Below are 20905 nucleotides of genomic sequence, written 5' to 3'. Positions count from 1 at the left end.
GAGACAGGTCTGAAGTCGGGCATCCGAGTTCCTACCCCCGAAAATGGCCATTTCGCCCTCAGCGATGTTGGGGGAGAAAAAAGTATCTGTGAGCTGAACGAGCAGACTGCCGCCCAGGATTGGTACTGGAGCTTTGACCTCGTTGGTAAACACTTAAAAATTTAAAGTTTTTTGCTTTATTGTTGTTTGGGTGTCGGAGTTGTTTTCGATTTTTTTTTTTTGTCCCCTCCTTTAGAAGAAGAATAGGGGAACTGTAAAGCTGTTACTGGATAAAAGGGGCAGAACTACTGAAGTCTGGCTTCCTGTTGACTTCTTTGTTGTGTATACTCGTCTCTAAGATAGTAACCCACCTCTTTCACCATCATTGCCCCAGTTCACACCCGATCCCCTCAGTATACCACCATGTGCCAACATCCTTTCTGTCTTTTTCCTTCCAACACCTAGCCAACGCGTTTAATTTCTACCACATGTCCTATAAACTCTCCCACTGTCACTCATCTCCTTTCACTTTCTTTAATTATACCCTGTGGCTGGTTTGGATCTACACATGTGTTGATTTGCCTTTCAGCAAGCAAAGCAGAACAGATAACTATTGAGCTCACACTGGAGACACCGGATCTTTTTAATTTATCTTGCTGCCAGTTTGGGGGAAATTGAGATTTCTGTCTTTCTGACAAATGAGGTTGACATTTGTCAATGAGGTCAAAAGCTGTGTGTCTTGAACAAAAGGCAAAATCTCATGGATCTCGTTTTTCAGAATATTCAAAAAGTATTGACTAAATTAGCAATAAATATACACATAATAACAAAAGACAGTTGTAAGGGGTAGATCAGCTATCTTAATTTAGATTTTTTTTACCAGTATAGTTTAAGTAACACTTGTATCTCATTACCTTTTAATTATGCTAAAAATTCATGTGATGAGAGTTCAGAAAAGTAGGATTAGATTTTTCCTACTAAGAAATACTTCACTTTCTACTTTTCTGTATAAAATACGCCATGATTTCCTTGATGAATTTTTTCACAATGAGAAAATAACTATTTGTTATTTTTTTTTTTTTACATTTGAAAAAACTAATCATTATAGAAGGCACAAATAAATAAATAAATAAATAAATATACACGGAATATTGACACTTGAGGTAGAGCAGTCCTGTCCACTCAGAAAGCAGTGGTGATTCTGTAGTTTTCAACACTTTTATCATTTAACTCTTAGTAATACAAGTTTTTCCAGCTAAAGACAATTCTCATTCTTATGGATATATTAAAAATATTTTATGCTTGGCACCTGTTCTGGTATCAGTAAATGTAATTGGAAGAGCATTGAGCTGAGCTGGCTCTACGTTAAGGAACATGTTTTTCTGTGCAGATGTAGTGATACAGTGATCTTTAAGCCAAATGGTTTGAACTATCTGAATGTGAAGTGCAGTCACATCATTTGCATAATGGCCTAATACAATGAGAAGCTAATGTATATCTGATTGATGATAATTCATGAGACAGAAGCTGAGTTTAGATGCAGTTAGGTGAAGTTAAACTGGTCAAGTAACTGCAGCTGTTGCCTATGTTTGGCAGTCTTAAAATGCTTGTCAAGCATGTACTTTCATCAGAATCCTTTTGATAGTCATCCTAAAGCTTGATTTAAGGGCTGAGCTGAGGAGTATATTTTATTTTCTGGTGGCTAGTGTTGTAAAATGGGAAGCTTTTGACACATCATCGATTAGTATTCATCTAAATTGAACATATGTGAAAACTATACTCCTCAAAAATAGTTCTGATCTGAGACTGAGAGTTGGGGTTGTTCAGCCTAGGGAGACCTTATAGCGGCCTTCCTGTACTTGAAGGGGGCCTATGGGAAAGATGGGGAGGGACTCTTTATCAGGGAGTATACTGATAGGATGAGAAGTAGTGGTTTTAAACTGTAAGAGGGTAGATTTACATTAGACATAACAAAGAAATTTGTTACCATGAGGATGGTGAAACACTGGCACAGGTTGCCCAGAGAAGCTGTGGCTGCCCCCTCCCTGGCAGTGTTCCAGGCCAGGTTGGACGGGGCTTTGAGCAGCCTGGTCTGGTGGAAGTTGTCCCTGCCCATGGCAGGGGGATTGGAACTAGATGATCTTTAAGGTCCCTTCCAACCCAAACATATGATTCTATGATTTTGTGTGTGTGCTTATAATATTTGGATCCTTCTGTGCAGAAAGACTAAACTGGGTTATAGACTAAGTTTTTAGGAACAGAGAGCCATATGAGCTGAGAAACCTATTCATTGTGACTTTATGACTATGAGGGCACCAACACATCTGCTTGTTAGTGGTTTCTCAAACAGAAAACAACAAAACACTCTCTTCTACTACTGTACTCTATGAAGATAGCTAAAGACTACTTACTCAGCAGGGTTCTAGCATAGAGTGGTATACAACCATACTGAGCTGAGACCAGTCCACACTGAGTTTCAGTGTGTTTGGGTGTAACTAGTTGTAATAATGCTTCTAGCATACCCATAACAACCTCAGAGACCACTGATATATTAATAAAGTGCCACTGTTGTTATGGACTGATGCAGATCGCTCAGAGATAGCAACATGGGTAGAGATTGTAAAAGGAGCTGTCAGGGTCATGTGCGTGCCCCTAAGAAATTCTTCATGCCGTGTGGGCAGTTTTCAGGAGTACCCAAGTTTTAATTTCTAGAGTTCTGGCAGTCTGGTTCCTCTGACTGGCAGCAATTGGTGAGCTCCTAACTCCTTGCTCCTAAAGTAATCCAGTAGTTTTGGAATTCTCTGCATACATTGGGTGAAGTCTATCTATAGTGTGAACCTATCTATGTATTTAAGATAAATTGTTTCCCAGACTTCACCTATTAATCATAAAGGATTTTGGATGAAACACATACAGACTTGGATGTGTTTCTTTGTTTTCTACATCTGCAATTGTAGCAGTGGAGTTTCAATATCCACTGGTTAGTGATCTGTCTCAGTTTTGTGTCATTCTTTCTGTTGCTTTTAGAGGGGAATTACGATGAAAAATGGTGGTTCAGACAAGGTTTAATGGTTTCAGCATCAAACCATGTAAACAAAGATTTAATTTGGGGATAAATTATTCATATTGTGTAAACATGTATTTATAGACTCATTGCATTCTCGCTCATTGCAGTACACTACATACAAAGGCCCATTTTTTAGTGATGAATATGTGCAGTTTGAATGTTTTGCTTGTGTGTGCAAATGCCTGTGTTTATTGTATTTTTCGTACTTACATACAACATTTGACTATGGGGAAACATCCTATTTCTGCAGTAAAGTGTTTGTTTTAACAAAATTGGGGTCAAAGAATTCTGCTCAAAGCCATCTTTGCTATGCATCTCACTAAATAAAGCATATGTAATGGCTTTAAAATTTGCATTTAAATGCATGCATTTGGTGTATGAAAGGAAACAGATAGATGGAACAGATTATTGGATTTTAGGCTCTGTTTTAGTACTTTGTGTAACCAGAGTATGGTTCTGTATGTCTGGTGAAAAATCTTCCGTGTAACTCATAGATGCAGTGTTCTATTATGTGAATTGTTGTTCAGCTGTGTTCACACAGGTGCTTTCTCAGAATTTCGGTGAGGTAGGTAGAATGCACAAGTACTTCATAATCTGTGAACAAAGGAGCCTGTTAGTTCTGTCTCAGCATCTCAGATGAGTTATTAAGAAACAGCAGTAAAGGAAAGCAGAAATCTGCCTTTCAGTTGATATTGTCAGTACCTTCCTGGAACAATACAATTCGGTCCCTCAAAAGTGCATATAAGCTTGCATATTACATAAACACACTTATTTAAAGGGCACGTTTTCAGGAAGTACTGCTTTTGGATAGATTTTTAAATCAAGCAGGGCGTGAGCAAAAAGCAGGTATTCCATAACTTCCTTCTCAATAGCTTGTGCATTTAGACTCCATTTCTTCTGCTTGTGACTAACAGCCTCAGACACTCTGAGGAAAGAAGGTTCTCCTTGTTTAGCAAGAAAAAGCAGTCTGGAACAGGGTTTTCAGACTTTTATTACAGCTGCAGAATAAAGATGAGAAATCAGTGTTCTGAGTACAGTCACAGCAGAGTAGACTCTGTAATGCATTATGTGCTAAAAGAGAAAGAAGTGTTAGGAAAAGCTAATAAGGTTAAGCGTATTTCTCTTGGCTTTTCAGCAGAATCTTACTTCCTGTGCTGCCTTATACTGATCATCTCTAGTATGCGCAGAACAATGCAGAACGTCAACTTAGATTATTTTTTTTTCCTTTATTGTTTATGCATTAGAATTTTTTGTTCCCATTTTCTTATAGACCACTGTAGGCTACATGTCTTCCTTAGGATTAAGTGTGCTATTGTGATTTACATGCTTGAAGAAAATCTAACTCTGGATTTTGCATTTTTATTGAAAAAATGGAAAAAAAAATCATTATGTTATTGTCCTCTGGGAAATAAGCTGCAGCATTTGAATAGTGCATAGAATTACATCTAAGATTGCAAATGTGTGTGTGGGAGGAATGGCATAGCTATGCTTTAGAAAAATGACTTCACTGGAGAGTATTTTCTATTGCTTTTTAAATATTTGAACTACCACATTGCTGTTAGCTAATATCCTCAGTCAAAAGCAATAGAAATGAAGATTTTTACCAGTTGATCATAATATGCATTTAACTATCTAGTTTCCCAGTTTCTGTTCTATTTTCATCCCCTTGTGTGTTTGCACTGGCCAATACATTTTTGTGTTGTAAAGAAAAATGTCTGCTGATACTGTGTATGGCTTTATGCCAAAAAAAGGGTATTTACTCTTTTTATTTAATGCAGAGAGACAAGTAGTCTTTCGCTTTTCACTCATAGAATTCTGAAGCTTCTTTAGATTGTGTTATGGAGAAGCCTTACTAGTTTTGTCTCTAATTAAATAATCCATTAAATATGCTGCTTGATGTTTGGGAAGAAAAATATTTTGAGATTGAAAACTGTAGATTTACTAAAAATTAATATAAGCAGGGATGTGAAAAGAAGGATTAAGTGACTTAAACCCCCACATTTTTAAAACATTCTGAAATAATAATTTCAGAGTGTTGACCATTTTGTTACCGTTGTAGAGTTTTGTGTCTGACTTCTGCGCTTAATATATTTTTATAGAAGAGGTGGTTTTAGGGACATGTGAAAGTTGGAACCCTGAAAGGTGTTCCCTAAATGCAGGGAATTTTAAAATGTATTTTGGTGATTCCTACCACCTTAGTTTTTTGATAGATTTAAGATTTGAAATGTACTAAGTAGTTTATATCTGATTTTTTTTTTTCATGTGTCTTATTTCTGTTTAATCAGAATTAAAGGGGAGGTGGCTAAAAAAATAAATAGGTGCAATCTCTGTGTAAAAGCAACGTGATTACAGTCTAGTTGAGATTGGAAGGGACCTCTGGAGGTCATTTGATCCACCATCCCCCCAACCCACCCTGCTGCTCAGCGGGGCCACCTAAAGCTGACTGCCCGGGACACTCTCTGATGCTGGCTTTTGGGCTTTGTGTATTTTTTATTTGTTTTGATCCCTATAAGGAACACTGGAGATGCTCCTCTGGCTTTGGTGCATTTAACCTCTACCATTTGCCTCTGCTTACCTTCACTTGCCAACATTTTGCTTCTTTGGGGGTGGTGAAAGAGGTCTTTTAAAGCCTTCCTATGCGGAAGTTAACTTTCTTCCTTTTATTTGCAGAGTGCCTATGATGTAATTATCTTTCTCAAGTTAAGGGGAAAGACCCTAGTATGTGTTTGGAGTTTACTGGTATGGTTCTATGTTGTTCCTGTATGTAGTAATGTATGTACCGTTTTGAAGAAATCCCTTCTGTGAGATTGCTACCTGCATGAGTCTGTGTGATGGGAAGCCCCATTATTTTCAGATCAATATATGTTGCTTCCGTCACCTGGGGAGTGTTGCTTCATTTCTGACTTTTTTTTTTTTTTCAAATATATTGTATTATTCTGTTCAAGTGTCAAGCTGCAAATTCCAACTGTCCCGTCTTTTCCATTCTTGGAACTGAAGCTGGGGCTTAGTTGGTCTCTTAAAGAAATATAACTTACAGAGTTGTACTGAGAATCTTTAGTAACCTTTGGCCAATTTCGAACAAGACTGGGGATGGTTGTTTCAAGTTGCTCTATAGTTTATGAAAACAAGTGGCCCATTTAAAGGCAAGTGACCATTAAATCTCTTAAACAGGGAAGACTGAAGTATGAGCTCAACTATTATTAAACATTAGAGAACTGGGGGCAGGGGGGGGGATGAGCTGTCACAAGTTCTATAGCAAGAGAAAAAACGCTAATATTAATGATTACATTTTATTTGATATCAGTAATCCCATTAGAAAGCAAAATCCTGCAAAGTCAGGCTTTATGCTTCCTCTTCAGTTTGTCACTTCTTTTTGAGGTGCTACAAGTTAGTAAAGTAATTATTTCCTTGTCTGCTTTTATGCAAGAATTATCAACATCTAGGAAAAACATTTGATGGTGATATTTCTTCCTGGTAGGCATGTGCTGTGTTCAGGAATAAGGGACTCTCCATACAGATCGCTAGAGCAGTTTGCATTTTCTCTCTTCTGTCTTCAGTGACATTGAGGGGAGTATGGTATCATGGATACTGGTGAGAAAGTGATTAGATTGTCAGCTTTGTTCTCTTGCTGTTGCTCTTACTTTCAGGAATTTGAATTTTGTCATAAGGCCTTAATTTTCATGAACACTTCTGGCACTAACTCTATTGTGCACAGAACCTGTCAGCAGGCTTCAACAGTGTGGGAGCAGTGCTAATTCCATGAGGTGTGGCTACAAACACCCACTCACCATTTTAGTTTTGCATAGACAAAGAGTATCTCCAGTTTTGTTTTCCAGGATGTGTGCTGATGAATTATGGAGAGGAGATGATTATCTGTTGATGGAGTCTAATAAAATACATTCCAGTTAAAATGACAGGAGTCAGGATGTGGTGCTTGAGGAAGTGGGAGTAACATGTGAACTGCTGCTCACTGAAATTGTGAAACCTGAGCCAACCTAGAGCCACTTATGGGTCGGTCTACTGCTGTAAAGTTCTATAACCTTGAAAATTAGCAGGTTTTTTAATGTATTGATGTTGGTGTTATTTAGCTTTTCATGTAAGTTACCAGTACCAAAACATTAACTTTAATTATTATAGGAAATTCAGAGTTAAATGCACGAGTGAATGTTGCAGTGTAATTTAAGGTAGGATAAAGTGGAACAGAAATGGCTGAACCAATTCTAGTAGCTGATTAATGCCTAAATACTCTTTTTCCCAGTTCCTGTTCATGTGTGATGTCCTGCCCTCTGCATCAGGTTGGTTCTCGTGCCATACTCCCTGCAGTGTCAAGTTAGAAGACGGCTTACTGATAAGCAGAAAGCTGTCTGGTTTTATGTGTGCTGGGGGTGGGTGGAGTGTGTGTTGTGGTTGCCTCCCCCCTTCAGTTTTCTGCCAGGTTTATGACTTGTCTTTCTAGAGCAGTCCAGTGAGCCCCACAAATGACTCAAAATAGGCAGCAGGAGCTCAGAGCCCAGAATGACAGAGAGGGAAAATGGCATGTGCCAGTTGCCCTTTAACTAGTGATAAATTGTTAGATTAGTTCAAGCTGCCTCCTGCAATTTCACCCTACTTAAACCCAAGGAAGTTGAGCAAGATTTTGAGAAACTCCTGGATTTTGAGTAGATTTTGATATAGACTCTTACTGAATATTTATCTTCCTTCACTTTAACAGGGTAGGATTCTGCTAGTCTTTAATTTTTTTTTTGGCTTATTTACAGTTTGGCTATAGCTTGCATGTAAGTAACACTGTATCTGCAAATGTTTAAATGCTTAGTAAGCAATTAAGCTTCACTAAAGCCAGTATACAGAATATTATTTATTGTGACCTAGTCTTGTCAGTGCTTCGTGTTGCCTTAGTATATTGCTCTTTATAAATCTCATCATCTAATTAATCTCTATAGTAAGAAACGAGGGGGGAAAAAAGGGGCTATGTTGTTACAGAAGTGAGACACACAAACTTAAATAGTATCTCTGAAAACGTTCAGTTTCCTAGAAATAACTCTTGAGTAAATTGACATATTTTTAAAGACACAAATTTTTTTAGTTTATACCTTGTACACATCTTCTGTCTGAAGCTAAGTAAGTTCGGTTTCCTTTCTGAAGCCTTTGATATTCAAGAGTGGGTGTTTTATTGCTCCCCTGACATAATTTTTTAGAAAGATTGAGGGGTGGGGGAGAGGAAGAAAACCATGACAGTCTTTTTAGTATTGCATATTCATTATCTGACCACTACGTAGCTTGGAGTGAGGAATCATTTCAGCAGTATTGCATAGTTATTCTTGTTCATTACACTTTCTTTTAAAATGAGAATATTCGGGGGGGAGAAATAATTTAAAGTTTGTCTTTTAAGTTGCTTCTTAAGTTGATTTTTCAGCTGAAGAGAAAACAAAAAGGGGCGGTGAAGACTTTAAGTCTAATTAAAAAAACCTTAGGATTTCTCTGGTCAAGAAGGGCTTGTGATATGTTACTAGAAATAACAGTTTATTTTTATTTTTATTTATTTATTTTTTCTTCCCCCCAGGTGATTCATGGCAGGGGACGTGGAAGGGTTTAGCTCCTCCATCCATGACACCAGTGTCTCTGCTGGATTCAGAGCACTGTATGAGGAGGGATTGCTTCTTGATGTCACACTTGTCATTGAAGACCACCAATTTCAGGCCCATAAAGCACTGCTTGCCACCCAGAGTGATTACTTCAGGATTATGTTCACAGCTGATATGCGAGAACGAGATCAGGACAAAATCCATTTGAAAGGTCTGACAGCTACAGGCTTCAGTCATGTCCTCCAATTCATGTACTATGGAACTATTGAACTGAGTATGAACACTGTTCATGAAATCCTTCAGGCTGCCATGTATGTCCAGCTTATAGAGGTGGTAAAATTTTGCTGCTCTTTTCTCTTAGCTAAAATCTGCTTAGAAAACTGTGCAGAAATTATGAGACTTCTGGATGATTTTGGTGTAAACATCGAAGGAGTTAGGGAAAAATTGGACTCCTTTCTGCTAGAGAATTTTGTGCCACTCATGTCCAGACCTGACTTCCTTTCATATCTGAGCTTTGAGAAGCTCATGTCTTACTTGGATAATGATCATCTGAGCAGGTTTCCAGAGATAGAGCTGTATGAAGCTGTCCAGGCCTGGCTGCGCCATGATAGAAGACGCTGGAGGCATACGGACACCATCATTCAGAACATCAGGTTTTGTTTGATGACACCATCCAGTGTTTTTGAGAAGGTTGGTGCATTTGAAAAGCAATAGACAGGATTCATCATTTAGCTAGGGCAGCATGCCATTAAATAGGTAAGATTCTCAAGCCTATTAGGAGGAGCAAAAAGATAGCATTTATTTTTCTAATAAACCTGTAGAAGACAAACATCTAAAATTATTGTCATCTGATTATTAGACAATAGTATGTACAGTGGGTGGAGAACAGGTAGGTTTACAATAAATGTTTTTAAGTGACTTCATATGGAAAGTACATTTTAAAGTAAGGTCACTGGTATCAAGTTTTATTTCAGTAGTTCTTACTGTTTTCCACAAGTTGCTTCTTGCTTTTCAGAGACTTAGAGCTGCATACAGTGTGTAGGGCATATGTCATGATAATTGTTATCAATATAATCAAAACACAGTGTCTGTAGATTTTACATGGTTTAAGTACAGATTTTTTTATTTACAATTGAAAACTAGCATCTGCTGTTAAATCTGCAGCATGTTTTTGTTGTTGTAGTATCTTCAGTGCTTGTGCTGTTACACAGCAGTTGGAAGTAAGCCCTGATTCTGCAAAGTTACACATACATTTCGTTCTACACAAGGCACATAATACAATCAGAAGTTACTGACAGAGAAATGTAATGATTTTCTATAAATATCAGAGAAATCTTTGTAACAGGTGATCTAAAATTTAACTGATCATTGTATGTATTAAGAGGTTAAAAGAGAACTTGCTTTTTCTACTCTTATGTTGAAGAATAGATGAAAAAAAATGTTTTCTAGTTCTTGAGAATCTCTGAGTATTTGTCAACAGTAGAGAATTACAAAATTTTGTAAGCAGCTCTCTCACAGGCTGGTAACAGTAAGGGTATTCCAGTTAGGAATTACTTAAACTGTGCTATTTTGTTTTAACAATGTTAATTTTGTGTGTAGGATACAACTTTAACTTGTGTATTTTTCACCTTGCAGTGAATTAATAGGATTTAAGACCCTGTGGGTTTTTTTGGCTTCTTACACGTTTTCCTTATATTTTTACTTCAGTATCTAGTGAATATACAGATAAGGCTATATTATTCTTGGTGCTTTTAAGGGATACTGGATCATTTAAGCAGTAATGTTTACTCTTGTATTTTAAATTATAAAAGCTATGAATTCAGAGACTAGTGAGTTTTTATATTTTGGAAAATTTTGTGTGTGTAAATTGAGTAGAAGTAGTAATACATAAAATACATCTATGATCCTATATTAGTGTGTAGATATAAACAAAATAAAAACTAAACATTTTAGAACAGTAATGTAATGTTTATATTGGATTAAAACATTTCCAGCTAGTAGGAGCTGAACTCTGCAAGATACTGCATAGTGTCTTGTAACACTTTATGTTTTTTTGTAACATTAATAACTTTTTAACCTTATTATTATATGTATTTTTGCCTTATTATTATATGTATTTTTGCCTTATTACATAATTTAAAGTCTTCAGTAGGAAAACTGGTAGGATTCACAAAGTATCCTTAAGGTTAGTTTAATAGGTTAAGACTTGTGTGAAAGAGTCTTTGTGGTTTTGGGATGCGAGTTCAAGCATCAAGCTGTCTTCAGTTAGATTTCTGTAAGCACAAGTGAAAAGTATATGCTGGTCTTCAGCATTATATTTAGGTATAACTTCTGGAGCTTGTTTTGCTATCAGTGGCATAAATCCTGTCTACAGTGCTTTTCCTGGTTTATCTTGACAAACAGCCAGATAGGTCGGAGAGATGTCATTTTCAGCATCCCAGTTTATATACCCACATGTAAAAGCTTTATCTGTGAATACCCTTTCCATTAATTGTATGTGGAAGCAGAGAGAAGCCAGTGCAGATTCTGGAGTGGGACAACTGAGCAGAGGGAGGCACAGCTAGATAAGTATGTGATTTGTTGCTGTAGCTGGGAATGTATTTGTGTTTTGCCCTGGCTTAGTTAGAGAGCATTGAGTAATCCAGCATGGCAAGTGACTGAAGACAACTGCAGTTGGAGCTAACATCAAAATACAGATCATACTTTTTACCTTTTTAAAAAAAAAATAAAAGATCATGTCTCTTAACTGTTCTGGCAGTAACCTGAGAACTCTTTCTTCTCCATGTAGCATAGGGAAAATACTGGTAAAACTGCTTTGTTTTTGGAGATCCACAAACAGAATTCACCCTTTTTCTGAAGCCAGCACATTACTAAACGCCTGCGTGAATGTACCAAATACAATCTGAAGTTGACATTTCCGGTTCAGCGAACTTTGTTTTTGCTGTATGCTGGCTGTCTTGTCATATGTACTCTCATGTAAACTTTCTAATGCACATTTCTAAGATGCCTGTTATTGTAATATATAAATCACTTATGTAACTTAACTTTGCAAGTCACAATAAGGATACTTTTGGCCTCTTAAGCCATTCTATTTCTTACATAATTTTTGAGAGTTACAATGTGAGTGGGATGGCTTATTCTTTTAAAAATGAAATGATGAGTGACTCTAGATGTATACCTTGAGGCTGATGTGTGTTTGGAGCGCACAAGTGAAGATGCAGCCTGTTTGCTTATTCAAAACTGTCCTGAAAAAACTACTTATGAAGTATGGATCCTTTTGTTCCTCAGCTGTTAAAATAGATGTAGATATATGAGGGAAAATGGGAAGATAAATGAAGTAAGGGATTTGGGAATAATTAGAAAATAAAGGCGAAATATGTAGGGAGAAGCACAAGTTCCACTATCCATGTTACACTTTCCTTTATTTGAAAAATGTGGCGCTGAAAGTCTTGAGGAAGGTTGGAGATAAAAGTCGGACCATTTCTCCTAGTTTTAAGTTCATCTCTGTGTTATTGGAGGCAACCATGTTATGTTCATACACTGTTTAAGCTCTGTTTAGGTTCTGTGTACTACTCAGACTGAAATGTTATTTCAAAACCTCTATCCTTAAAATTGAAAGGGATGTTTTTGGTGTCCAGTCTGTAGGGTTTGTTATGACTAGCCCATGCTAATTTATAAATTCTCAGCTTAAATCAAAAACCTAGTAATCACTAGGTGCATCACACATTATCTTTGAGTATGTGCTTTCCTGTGCCTATAAAATAGTAATTTTTGAGAACATGTCATTGTAATTTTATGTTGTTGTGACTTTACCTTTGATAAATGTGTTGAATTTCTCATTTTTCTCATTTACTTCCATATCTAGTAATTCTTCTATGACTTCATATGCTGAAGCTTAGAATAAAAGTGTCTAGTGGATGAGGTTAGTGGGCCCCTCTTCTCTTGAATAGGTGTTGCACTTGATATTTTTCTGTCTGAAGGTTATCGTTGACTTGGACAGACTTGCTAGCAGTGTTTGTTATGTGCTGAGCATCTTAATTCGGGCATATAGACTGTTGACTCAACTCTGCTTTGAGATAATAGATTTGAATTAGATTCCAGCTTGATTGTGATAATTTCTCTTGCCAGTTTCTAAAAAGAAAGAGAAAAAATATTCAATTGGAGGGCATTTCCTTGCTGCACACAGGCTATGTCGTATTGTCTATCTATGCTTAGGCTGAAAAACAGTAAGTGACTTGCAGAGTAGCCCTTCAGAGCCCTATACTGCTACTGACCAGTTTTCATGCTGACCATGAGATTTAAGTAATGACCCACACTATAAAAAGGGAGAGTTAAAGTACAGCAGCTTGTCCAGTGCTACGTATACTGATGTTTGGTTGCAAAGTAATTCGGGTTGCTACTGTTTTAGAGACATGTGTGACTTTTTTGTTTGAATGAATTTTGATTTGGCATGTTTGTTAATATTTTAATAATGTTTGTTGACAGGCTTATAATTGTGCTGAGAATAAAGAGATAAGTAGATGTGAAAATAATAAGGAACCTAATTAGTAGGACTGATGCTTTGATTCAGCTTAAACTCTAGTAAAATATTGGGATTTTTGCAAGTAAAAGGAAGAATTTGCTCTCTAGAAGTCTGATGCAGACACATTATTGACTGAAATGGTGTAGCGTGGCTTCTGTATTCCTAGTAGTTGAGTTTGAGTTGCATCACTTAGACATTCAGAATTAGCAATTTTAGAAAACTTAAGTAAGGACAATTTTATAACCTTCAAAATAGTTCTCTGCTTGTGTGGCTAGAGATGATAGAGTCACATTATGAGCCATCCAGATTGTGCTGCTTTTTTAACAGTTCTACAGAAAGAACCAAGCAAATATCTACCCCATATAATAACATGTTAAGATTTAGTTACCAGGTGTACAAATAATAGATGTTTAGTTTCGGCACTTCAAAAGTAGCCTTTCTTTATGGCTTTGAAAGCTTTTTCCTAAAAGCCTAAGTAACAAAAATGCAAATAGAGTAATAGCTGTAAATGGTTGTATGGAAAAAAAAAAAAAAGCAAAAAAGTTATATGCTGAAGTCAAACTTGTGTTACAGAACATTTACCTTGCATTTCATTGTTCTTCCTGCAGGTTATTAGTTTGCTTAATTGTTTTAAGGTGAAAGGGAAAGATGATAAACATGATATGGGATACATCTGGTCTTTGTGGGGATCACTTTTCAAATTAGAAACTAATGTCACATCTTTGGTTTTACTTTTTCATAGAATATAGATGGAAAATTCTGAAATTTACATAGCTGCTGCAACTAGAAAAGCTTACAGTACATCAGAAAAATAGGCAATGATTAATAGCTGCAATAATTTGGAAAGCCAGCAGTTTTTACTGAGTGCTTCACTGATGCAAAATGAAGAAAAGAAAATGCATTCAAGCTCCAATTTACTATGGCTGGAGGGATGGTGGTGATTTTGGTGAAGTCTTGGTGGTTTTGGTATTGACTACCTAGGGGGTGAGTAGAGAGGTGGATGTTTTTAATTATTTTCTTAATGATCTTTTTTTATGGAATGATACATTTGATTTTGTTTATGCTGTTCCCTGTCTGGGTAGCTAAAAGTCCAACTGCGAACCACTGTAACTGGTAGGTGATGCAGGGAGGTAGTTCTTATTAGATTTCTTTGAGGAGCTCTCATATTAGTGCTGTGTCCCAACAGAACCTCTGTAAGGTTTTGTCCAGAAAACTGAAGAGAAAGAATTTGAAAGAATATTAAAAACCAAAAACCACACAAGCAAAGCTTTAGCGCTTGGATTAAATTCCTTTTTTACAGTAAGACTGGGGTTGGTAAGGGAATTCAACTTAAACTTTGAGATCCTTTAGCAGGATAATCTTCCTTTAAACTTTGAAAACACTGAAGCATTTTTTTTTTAATCAATTCAGAGTTGATAGTGTACTCTTAAGAATATGCATTTGTTTTACTTTAAAGTTCATAGTGGTTAGTGTACATTTCCATCTGGTTTGGATGTTTTGCAGAAACTTGTGAGTGTTCTCTCTAAGTATGTTGGTAATTAGGGGCATGTTCCTTCTAGAGCTCCATTTGAATTTAACAGGAAAATCGGTCTGTTGGTAATCACTTAGATGTTTGTTGATCAACTACTTGTTGCTACTTATGGGTAGTGGCAGAAGCCTACTTTCCGAATGCTGAGAGATTTCCTTCAGTGTATTTTGGGTCTCAGACAACAAATCCCACAAAAGGCTTGCTGAAGGCTGTGTTATTTCATCTACTAAAACTAAAATAGGTGCACAACTTAGAGTTGTGTTTTAATACCTAAAAACCTACATTTTAATGCTGGTCTTTTTTGATTATATACACAAGTAATTAAAAGTATTGTAAAGTTACACAGAAGTGTAGGTCTTTGGAGGGTTTTCCTTACTATGGTCTGAATATGACTTTCAAGTAATTGTGGAAGATTTCACGCAGACAGTGTGTAAATGTTAAAGTGAGCAAACTGACCTACATTTGCTTTGGCTTCATTTGCATCGCACAGTTGTGAGCAGTCTGTACTTTTATATAGGCATATCCTAACATTCATCTTAAGCCATCATCAGAGCCTCAGGAGAGGCAGAGATTGCACAATTGAAAGGTGGAAGGCTAGAAACACTGATACTTTTCCTCAGCAGCAAAGTCTATGAAGCCGCCAACTGTCTTTTTCTTACCAGAATTTAGATGGTTTGTCACTGTTTTGTGGGGTTTTTTTTCCGAATATTGAAAGAATTGCTAGTGCTTGTTTATTTTCACGTTCATCTCTTCAAGGTTGTGCTTGTAGATAATTTCCCCACAAACTTGAGTCTGAAAGAGTTGTTTATAACTTGTAGTTGCATTTGCTTTTTGATGTCTTTCTGCTTTAAGGTCAGAGATTGAGGCTTTGCTTTGATGTCAGTGCCTTTGTCAAGATAAGTAGTAGTAAACTACTAATAGATTGATTCCCTGGTCTTGAGATTCTGTCTCTGGAATTAGAGATAGTTGTTTCCTTTTGCATGTTCTCATGGGGTGAGATTTAGGCGATGTGAAGGAGTAGAGTGGTGAGGATATATGAGGCTTATTTTAATTTCAGTTTCTGGCTGGCATTTCAATTTCTAGATCTAAAGACAGAGTTGTAAATGTTGAGGGGGAAAGAAAAAACATTTTTCATCTCTGCCAGGTTTTGCTGGCATGCTTCACATGGTAAGCATGTTGATCCTGTTGTCTTCCATAATCATCCAAGAAAACTTGAAATGCATATAGGTGGAACAAAAATCTTTTTCCTTTATGTTTAATTCCAAAAATGATAGCTTCATCTTGGGAATGTGTGAAATAGTCATGCTGGTTTAGAATTTGAAAATTACTTTTAAGGATAGAGTAATCCATCCATGAATCTTTGTTACTTTAACTTTGTTTCATTTTTTTGTAACCTTGAAGGCTTTCTGTGTGTTACCATTTTCCTGTCCTGTGGTTCTCCCCACCACCCCTCCCCCAGCATATTTTCTAGAATTTATGTTCAGTCTTTTCAGTCAGGCAAGGTATATGGTTTATTCTAACAAATGCCATATGAGCAGATCTCCTGTGTTTGAATGGTATATTCTTTATTTGCAGTAAGAAAATAGATCTTTTATTCCCCAGAAGAGCTGAACTTACTGTGGGTGTTTTATAAGCACTATCCCTAAGTAAACTTTCTTGCTCCATCGTCATCCCAAGTAAAAATGGTAGAAGCTGGATACTGCCTCAAGAATAATATATGGAATCTGCATGTGACCATCCTCTTTTTTCCAAGCAAAGCTGAACTTGTCAAAATAAAGCGGGGGAAAGGAAAAGTGTAAATAAAACTATCAAATCACTGTAACTCTTGAGCTATACAGTGCTTTACAATGGTAAGTTAGTATTCAGGGTTTTTTGAAAATCTGGTGTGTAAAACAATCTCAAAATCCATGTGAATCATGTCCAGTAACAACAGTTCAAAAGATTTTTTTAAAATGTTCATCTGACAGCAGAATGTGTTAATTACTATACAAGGAAGAGAAATGATTAACAGAAAGCTAACAGAATTTGAATGGTATGTGTTTATGGAACAAGCAACTACTTTATTCACAAGGTATAAAGAACATTAATTTCCAAATTGCTTTTCATATACATGAAAATTCATACCACCACCCCTTAGGTAAGTGATGGTACAGACTTCTGTCCCTTGGGACAGGGAATAAGGGGGGGGGGAACAGATATTGAAAAATAGTAGCTGCTGATGTTACCTTGTGGTCACTTTGAAACTTCAGGGTGGCCTGACGTTGATTCAGTGTTGCTTTTCTTTTTCGAGTTGATGGGAACTAAAAGCATTCAGGGTGTTTGAAAGCAATCTATTTTTATGTGAAAGGAACTGGGATTTAGGATCAAATCTGATAAAGGATTATGGATTCGGTAATAATCTGGTGGGTTGTAATTTGTTTTAGAAGTGTTATTCTGTGTTAGACCAGACTGTACAAGAAGAGTTGAAGCCCCTTTTGAAGAGAATCCCATGGTGACCCAAGGACTGCCTGAACTAGATGTTCAAGATGGCGTTGTGTTTTGGCATTGTCTCAGGACCAGTCTCATGAACTTAAATGAGCTTAGATAGTGGGAGGGGTCCTAGAAAGGTAAATTCTTATAATCTCCCCCCTCAACTCCAGCAAAACTGAGCGGGAATAGCTCTTTTCAAATTGAGATGGCACTGAGAAGGAGCACTTTACTACTATGTGGTAATTCAAAGTTTGTGACTCTCACGTGGGAAGTGGAAGTTTAAACCTACCTCCAGAATTTACTAAATAAATGCGTAACCAAAGGATTATAGGTTGAGATGTTTTTCTCTTGTGTTGAAGGTGTTTGTTAACATGTGGAGACTCACAGAGGGGAAACCATAAGGTAACCATCCTGACAAGTGGTTAGTGTGATCACATGTTCCGAAGAAAGGGATTTGGGTACCTTTGCTTCCCACCCCAATAAAATAACCCTGTGAGCAGAGACAGGTATTTGGGAATACCTGCTTGGGGTCAGTTGTGAGAATTCATTAGAAATTAGACTAAGGTAGACCTTGATAAACACAGAATGGATGTGTAGAATGTTTTTCAAAATGAGGAAAATAGTGCATTTTTAATTTAGGTGCTTCATGGATTAAGCACATGGTTAACAGAGGCTTTTTTGGGGTGAAGGGATAATGGTTTTTTAGACTTGGGGATTTCAATTCTGTCTAATTCCACCTTAAATTCTGCATGTGAGTATTCTGCTGAAAATGTTAGTCACTGCTGTTAATCACTAAATTACCTTCTGGATTTTGGACAACAGTATATTAGCTTAAGCCCCAATGCACAAATGCAATTGCTGTCAAGATTGCCTGAATGAAACTAAGTAAAATAATCTCCTAATGACACATAGTCATTTAGGTTTTCTGGATTGTTTCTCTTGGTCAGAATTTTAATATCTTTTAAATGTATTCATAGGTAAAAACATCAGAGTTTTATCGATACTCCCGGCAGCTGCGACATGAGGTTGACCAAGCCATGAATTACTTTCATAGCGTTCACCAACAGCCTTTGATGGAAATGAAATCGAACAAAATTCGTTCTGCCAAACCCCAGACTGCAGTATTTAGAGGAATGATAGGACACAGTATGGTAAACAGTAAAATTCTTCTCTTGCACAAACCAAGGGTCTGGTGGGAACTAGAGGGTCCTCAAGTACCTTTACGACCAGACTGCCTTGCCATTGTGAATAACTTTGTGTTCCTATTAGGTGGGGAAGAACTGGGGCCAGATGGTGAGTTTCATGCTTCATCCAAAGTGTTTAGGTATGACCCAAGACAGAACACTTGGTTACGAATGGCAGACATGTCTGTTCCACGTTCTGAGTTTGCTGTTGGAGTTATTGGGAGGTATGTTTATGCAGTGGCTGGGAGAACCAGGGATGAAACATTTTACTCAACTGAACGGTATGATATCACTGAAGATAAATGGGAATTTGTGGATCCCTATCCAGTCAATAAATACGGACATGAAGGGACTGTGCTTGGTAACAAGTTGTATATCACTGGTGGAATTACATCATCTTCAACTTCTAAGCAAGTGTGTGTGTTTGATCCCAGTAAAGAAGGGACAGTAGAGCAGCGAACAAGGAGAACTCAAGTGGTCACTAACTGTTGGGAGAACAAATGCAAAATGAATTATGCAAGATGCTTTCACAAAATGATTTCTTATAATGGTAAACTTTATGTCTTTGGTGGTGTCTGTGTGATCCTGAGGGCCTCATTTGAATCTCAAGGATGTCCTTCCACAGAGGTTTATGACCCAGATACTGATCAATGGACTATATTGGCTTCTATGCCAATTGGTAGGAGTGGTCATGGTGTAGCTGTTCTGGACAAACAGATAATGGTTCTTGGAGGCCTTTGTTACAATGGTCATTACAGTGATTCAATTCTCACCTTTGATCCAGAGGAAAACAAATGGAAAGAAGATGAATATCCAAGGATGCCGTGCAAGCTGGATGGCTTACAAGTCTGCAGCTTGCACTTCCCTGAATATGTTTTGGAGCATGTTAGACGTTGCAGCTAAAACAGAATGAACAACCCAATGAAATACAAAAAGCTGTACCTAATTTGTCAAAAAATACAAACCGGTTGAATTCCTTCAGAGACATCACTTTTGTGTATAAGAACAACTGCTAAATGCTTAAGAGAAATAGGTTGTACAGGGAGTGTACTTAACCAAGTTTATCAGAAAAGCCAATAGTTGGTCTGATATTGTAAAAGCTTTGGTTTTTTTTTAACAAACATAATTGTAAGTAAGGGAAAGAAAAATATATTTTTGAGTGTGCTTATTTTTTTGTAACATTTTATGTCCATAATGCTTTCTTTTTATTTTTTTTTTTTAATGGCCATTATACCACCGTGCTTCTGAAATCAGTTGAGTTTAACAAAATGTGGAAGAGAAGAAAGACTTTATTTTCATTTTTTATTGAGCATCAAAATAAAACTCATCATCTGTACTAGGGTATAACCAGATATAAAATAACAAAACTAAACAATTTCTGTATTTTGTGTTGTCTTTTGGATGCTTTCCCCATTAATTGCAAAGTATTCTCTAATCTGTTAGGTGTTTTTGTTTTCCCTTATATATGTTAAAGAATAATCTAAACCCCTTTGCATGACCTTTTTCCTGGTTTTGTATAGTAGTACCAGTAAGTCTGCCAAAATGAAAACTACACATTTTCTACTAAATTGAAAACAAACCATTTTTATATTCAAAACACTATTTCTATGCTGCCTTCTATTGTCTGCATTGTGTTTGTTGGTGAGTAAAAAATATATACACGCACATGCATACACTGTAAAAAACTATATATAAATACATCTTTTTATGTGCAGTTACAATATTATATTTTAACTAGTGCACAGATTCAGCCATATCTGTTGAATTTAAGGTATAGTACTATCCTTTAATGAGCTAAATAATTCAAAGTTCTTAAGTAACTGGAGGCCTCATTTGGTATCGAAGTATCTTTGGTATATACTGATTGATTCAGTAACTTTAAACTCTTTATATCGATGCTACATAATGAACTGTTGATGATTTGTTATTTATAATTTTTTTTTAAACGTTAAACACATCTTACCTGAGTTTCTTTTATGTTTGGATGCGCTGCCCAGTTTTCTTTTTTTATGAAAAAGGAAAATGTCAATAAGCAGATGCTCAGCACTGCTTTGACCCACAGTTATTTTTGGAACTGGATATATTGCAGTTAATTCTCAGTACTTTGCTTGTACTCATACTTCAATTCAGGTACTTTGTTGGTACTCATATTGAAGTGGTATAATCTTTTTTATTAGTATAATTTTAATTATCAACTGCTATGAACTACTGTGTTTTGAAAATGTGGAGTTAGATGGTTGGATGGTTGGTACCGTTTATGTTACAAAAAAAACTTACACAACTACAGCTACTGACCTCAAAGTGCATGAGTTGAGATGTGTGGTCCAAGAGGGCTTTGAATAACTCCATTGTGTTAACTTGCAAATATTACTGACAGACTGGTAAGAATTATCCGTCAAGACATAAATAATAACAGTAATTACATATCTTTAATGACATAAAATTAGCCACTTCTGGAATCTAAAGGAGAGATTTGGAGAAGTTGAAGGCTCACACTTAGTTCAGATGCATAGGGGCAAAATGCTGAAACAAGCACCTGCATATTCTGTAAAATCTTATGCTGCCATGTTTCAC

At 36.6% G+C, this 20905-nt stretch overlaps 1 protein-coding gene across 5 annotated transcripts in view; it reads left to right on the top strand.

Moving 5' to 3' along the window:
• KLHL15 (kelch like family member 15) overlaps positions 1-19291 on the top strand; it is a 22642-nt gene extending 3351 nt beyond the window's left edge. For 3 of the 5 annotated variants that reach the window (XM_026856552.1, XM_026856536.1, XM_026856545.1), the window contains 2 exons: positions 8607-9318; positions 18125-19291. In XM_026856552.1, coding sequence (XP_026712353.1) covers positions 8614-9318; positions 18125-19234 — 1815 coding nt within the window. In that variant the 5' untranslated portion in view covers positions 8607-8613 and the 3' untranslated portion in view covers positions 19235-19291. The remainder of the gene's footprint in view (positions 1-8606; positions 9319-18124) is intronic. The other 2 variants (XM_026856526.1, XM_026856562.1) reach the window with 1 other exon arrangement.
• Positions 19292-20905: the final 1614 nt, after the last annotated feature.

Source organism: Athene cunicularia (assembly GCF_003259725.1).
Source record: "Athene cunicularia isolate RWA chromosome 1 unlocalized genomic scaffold, athCun1 chr1_part1, whole genome shotgun sequence".
Classification (NCBI taxonomy): Eukaryota; Metazoa; Chordata; class Aves; order Strigiformes; family Strigidae; genus Athene; species Athene cunicularia.
Note: the sequence above shows the minus strand (reverse complement) of the source record. Positions and strands in the feature narration are given on the sequence as shown.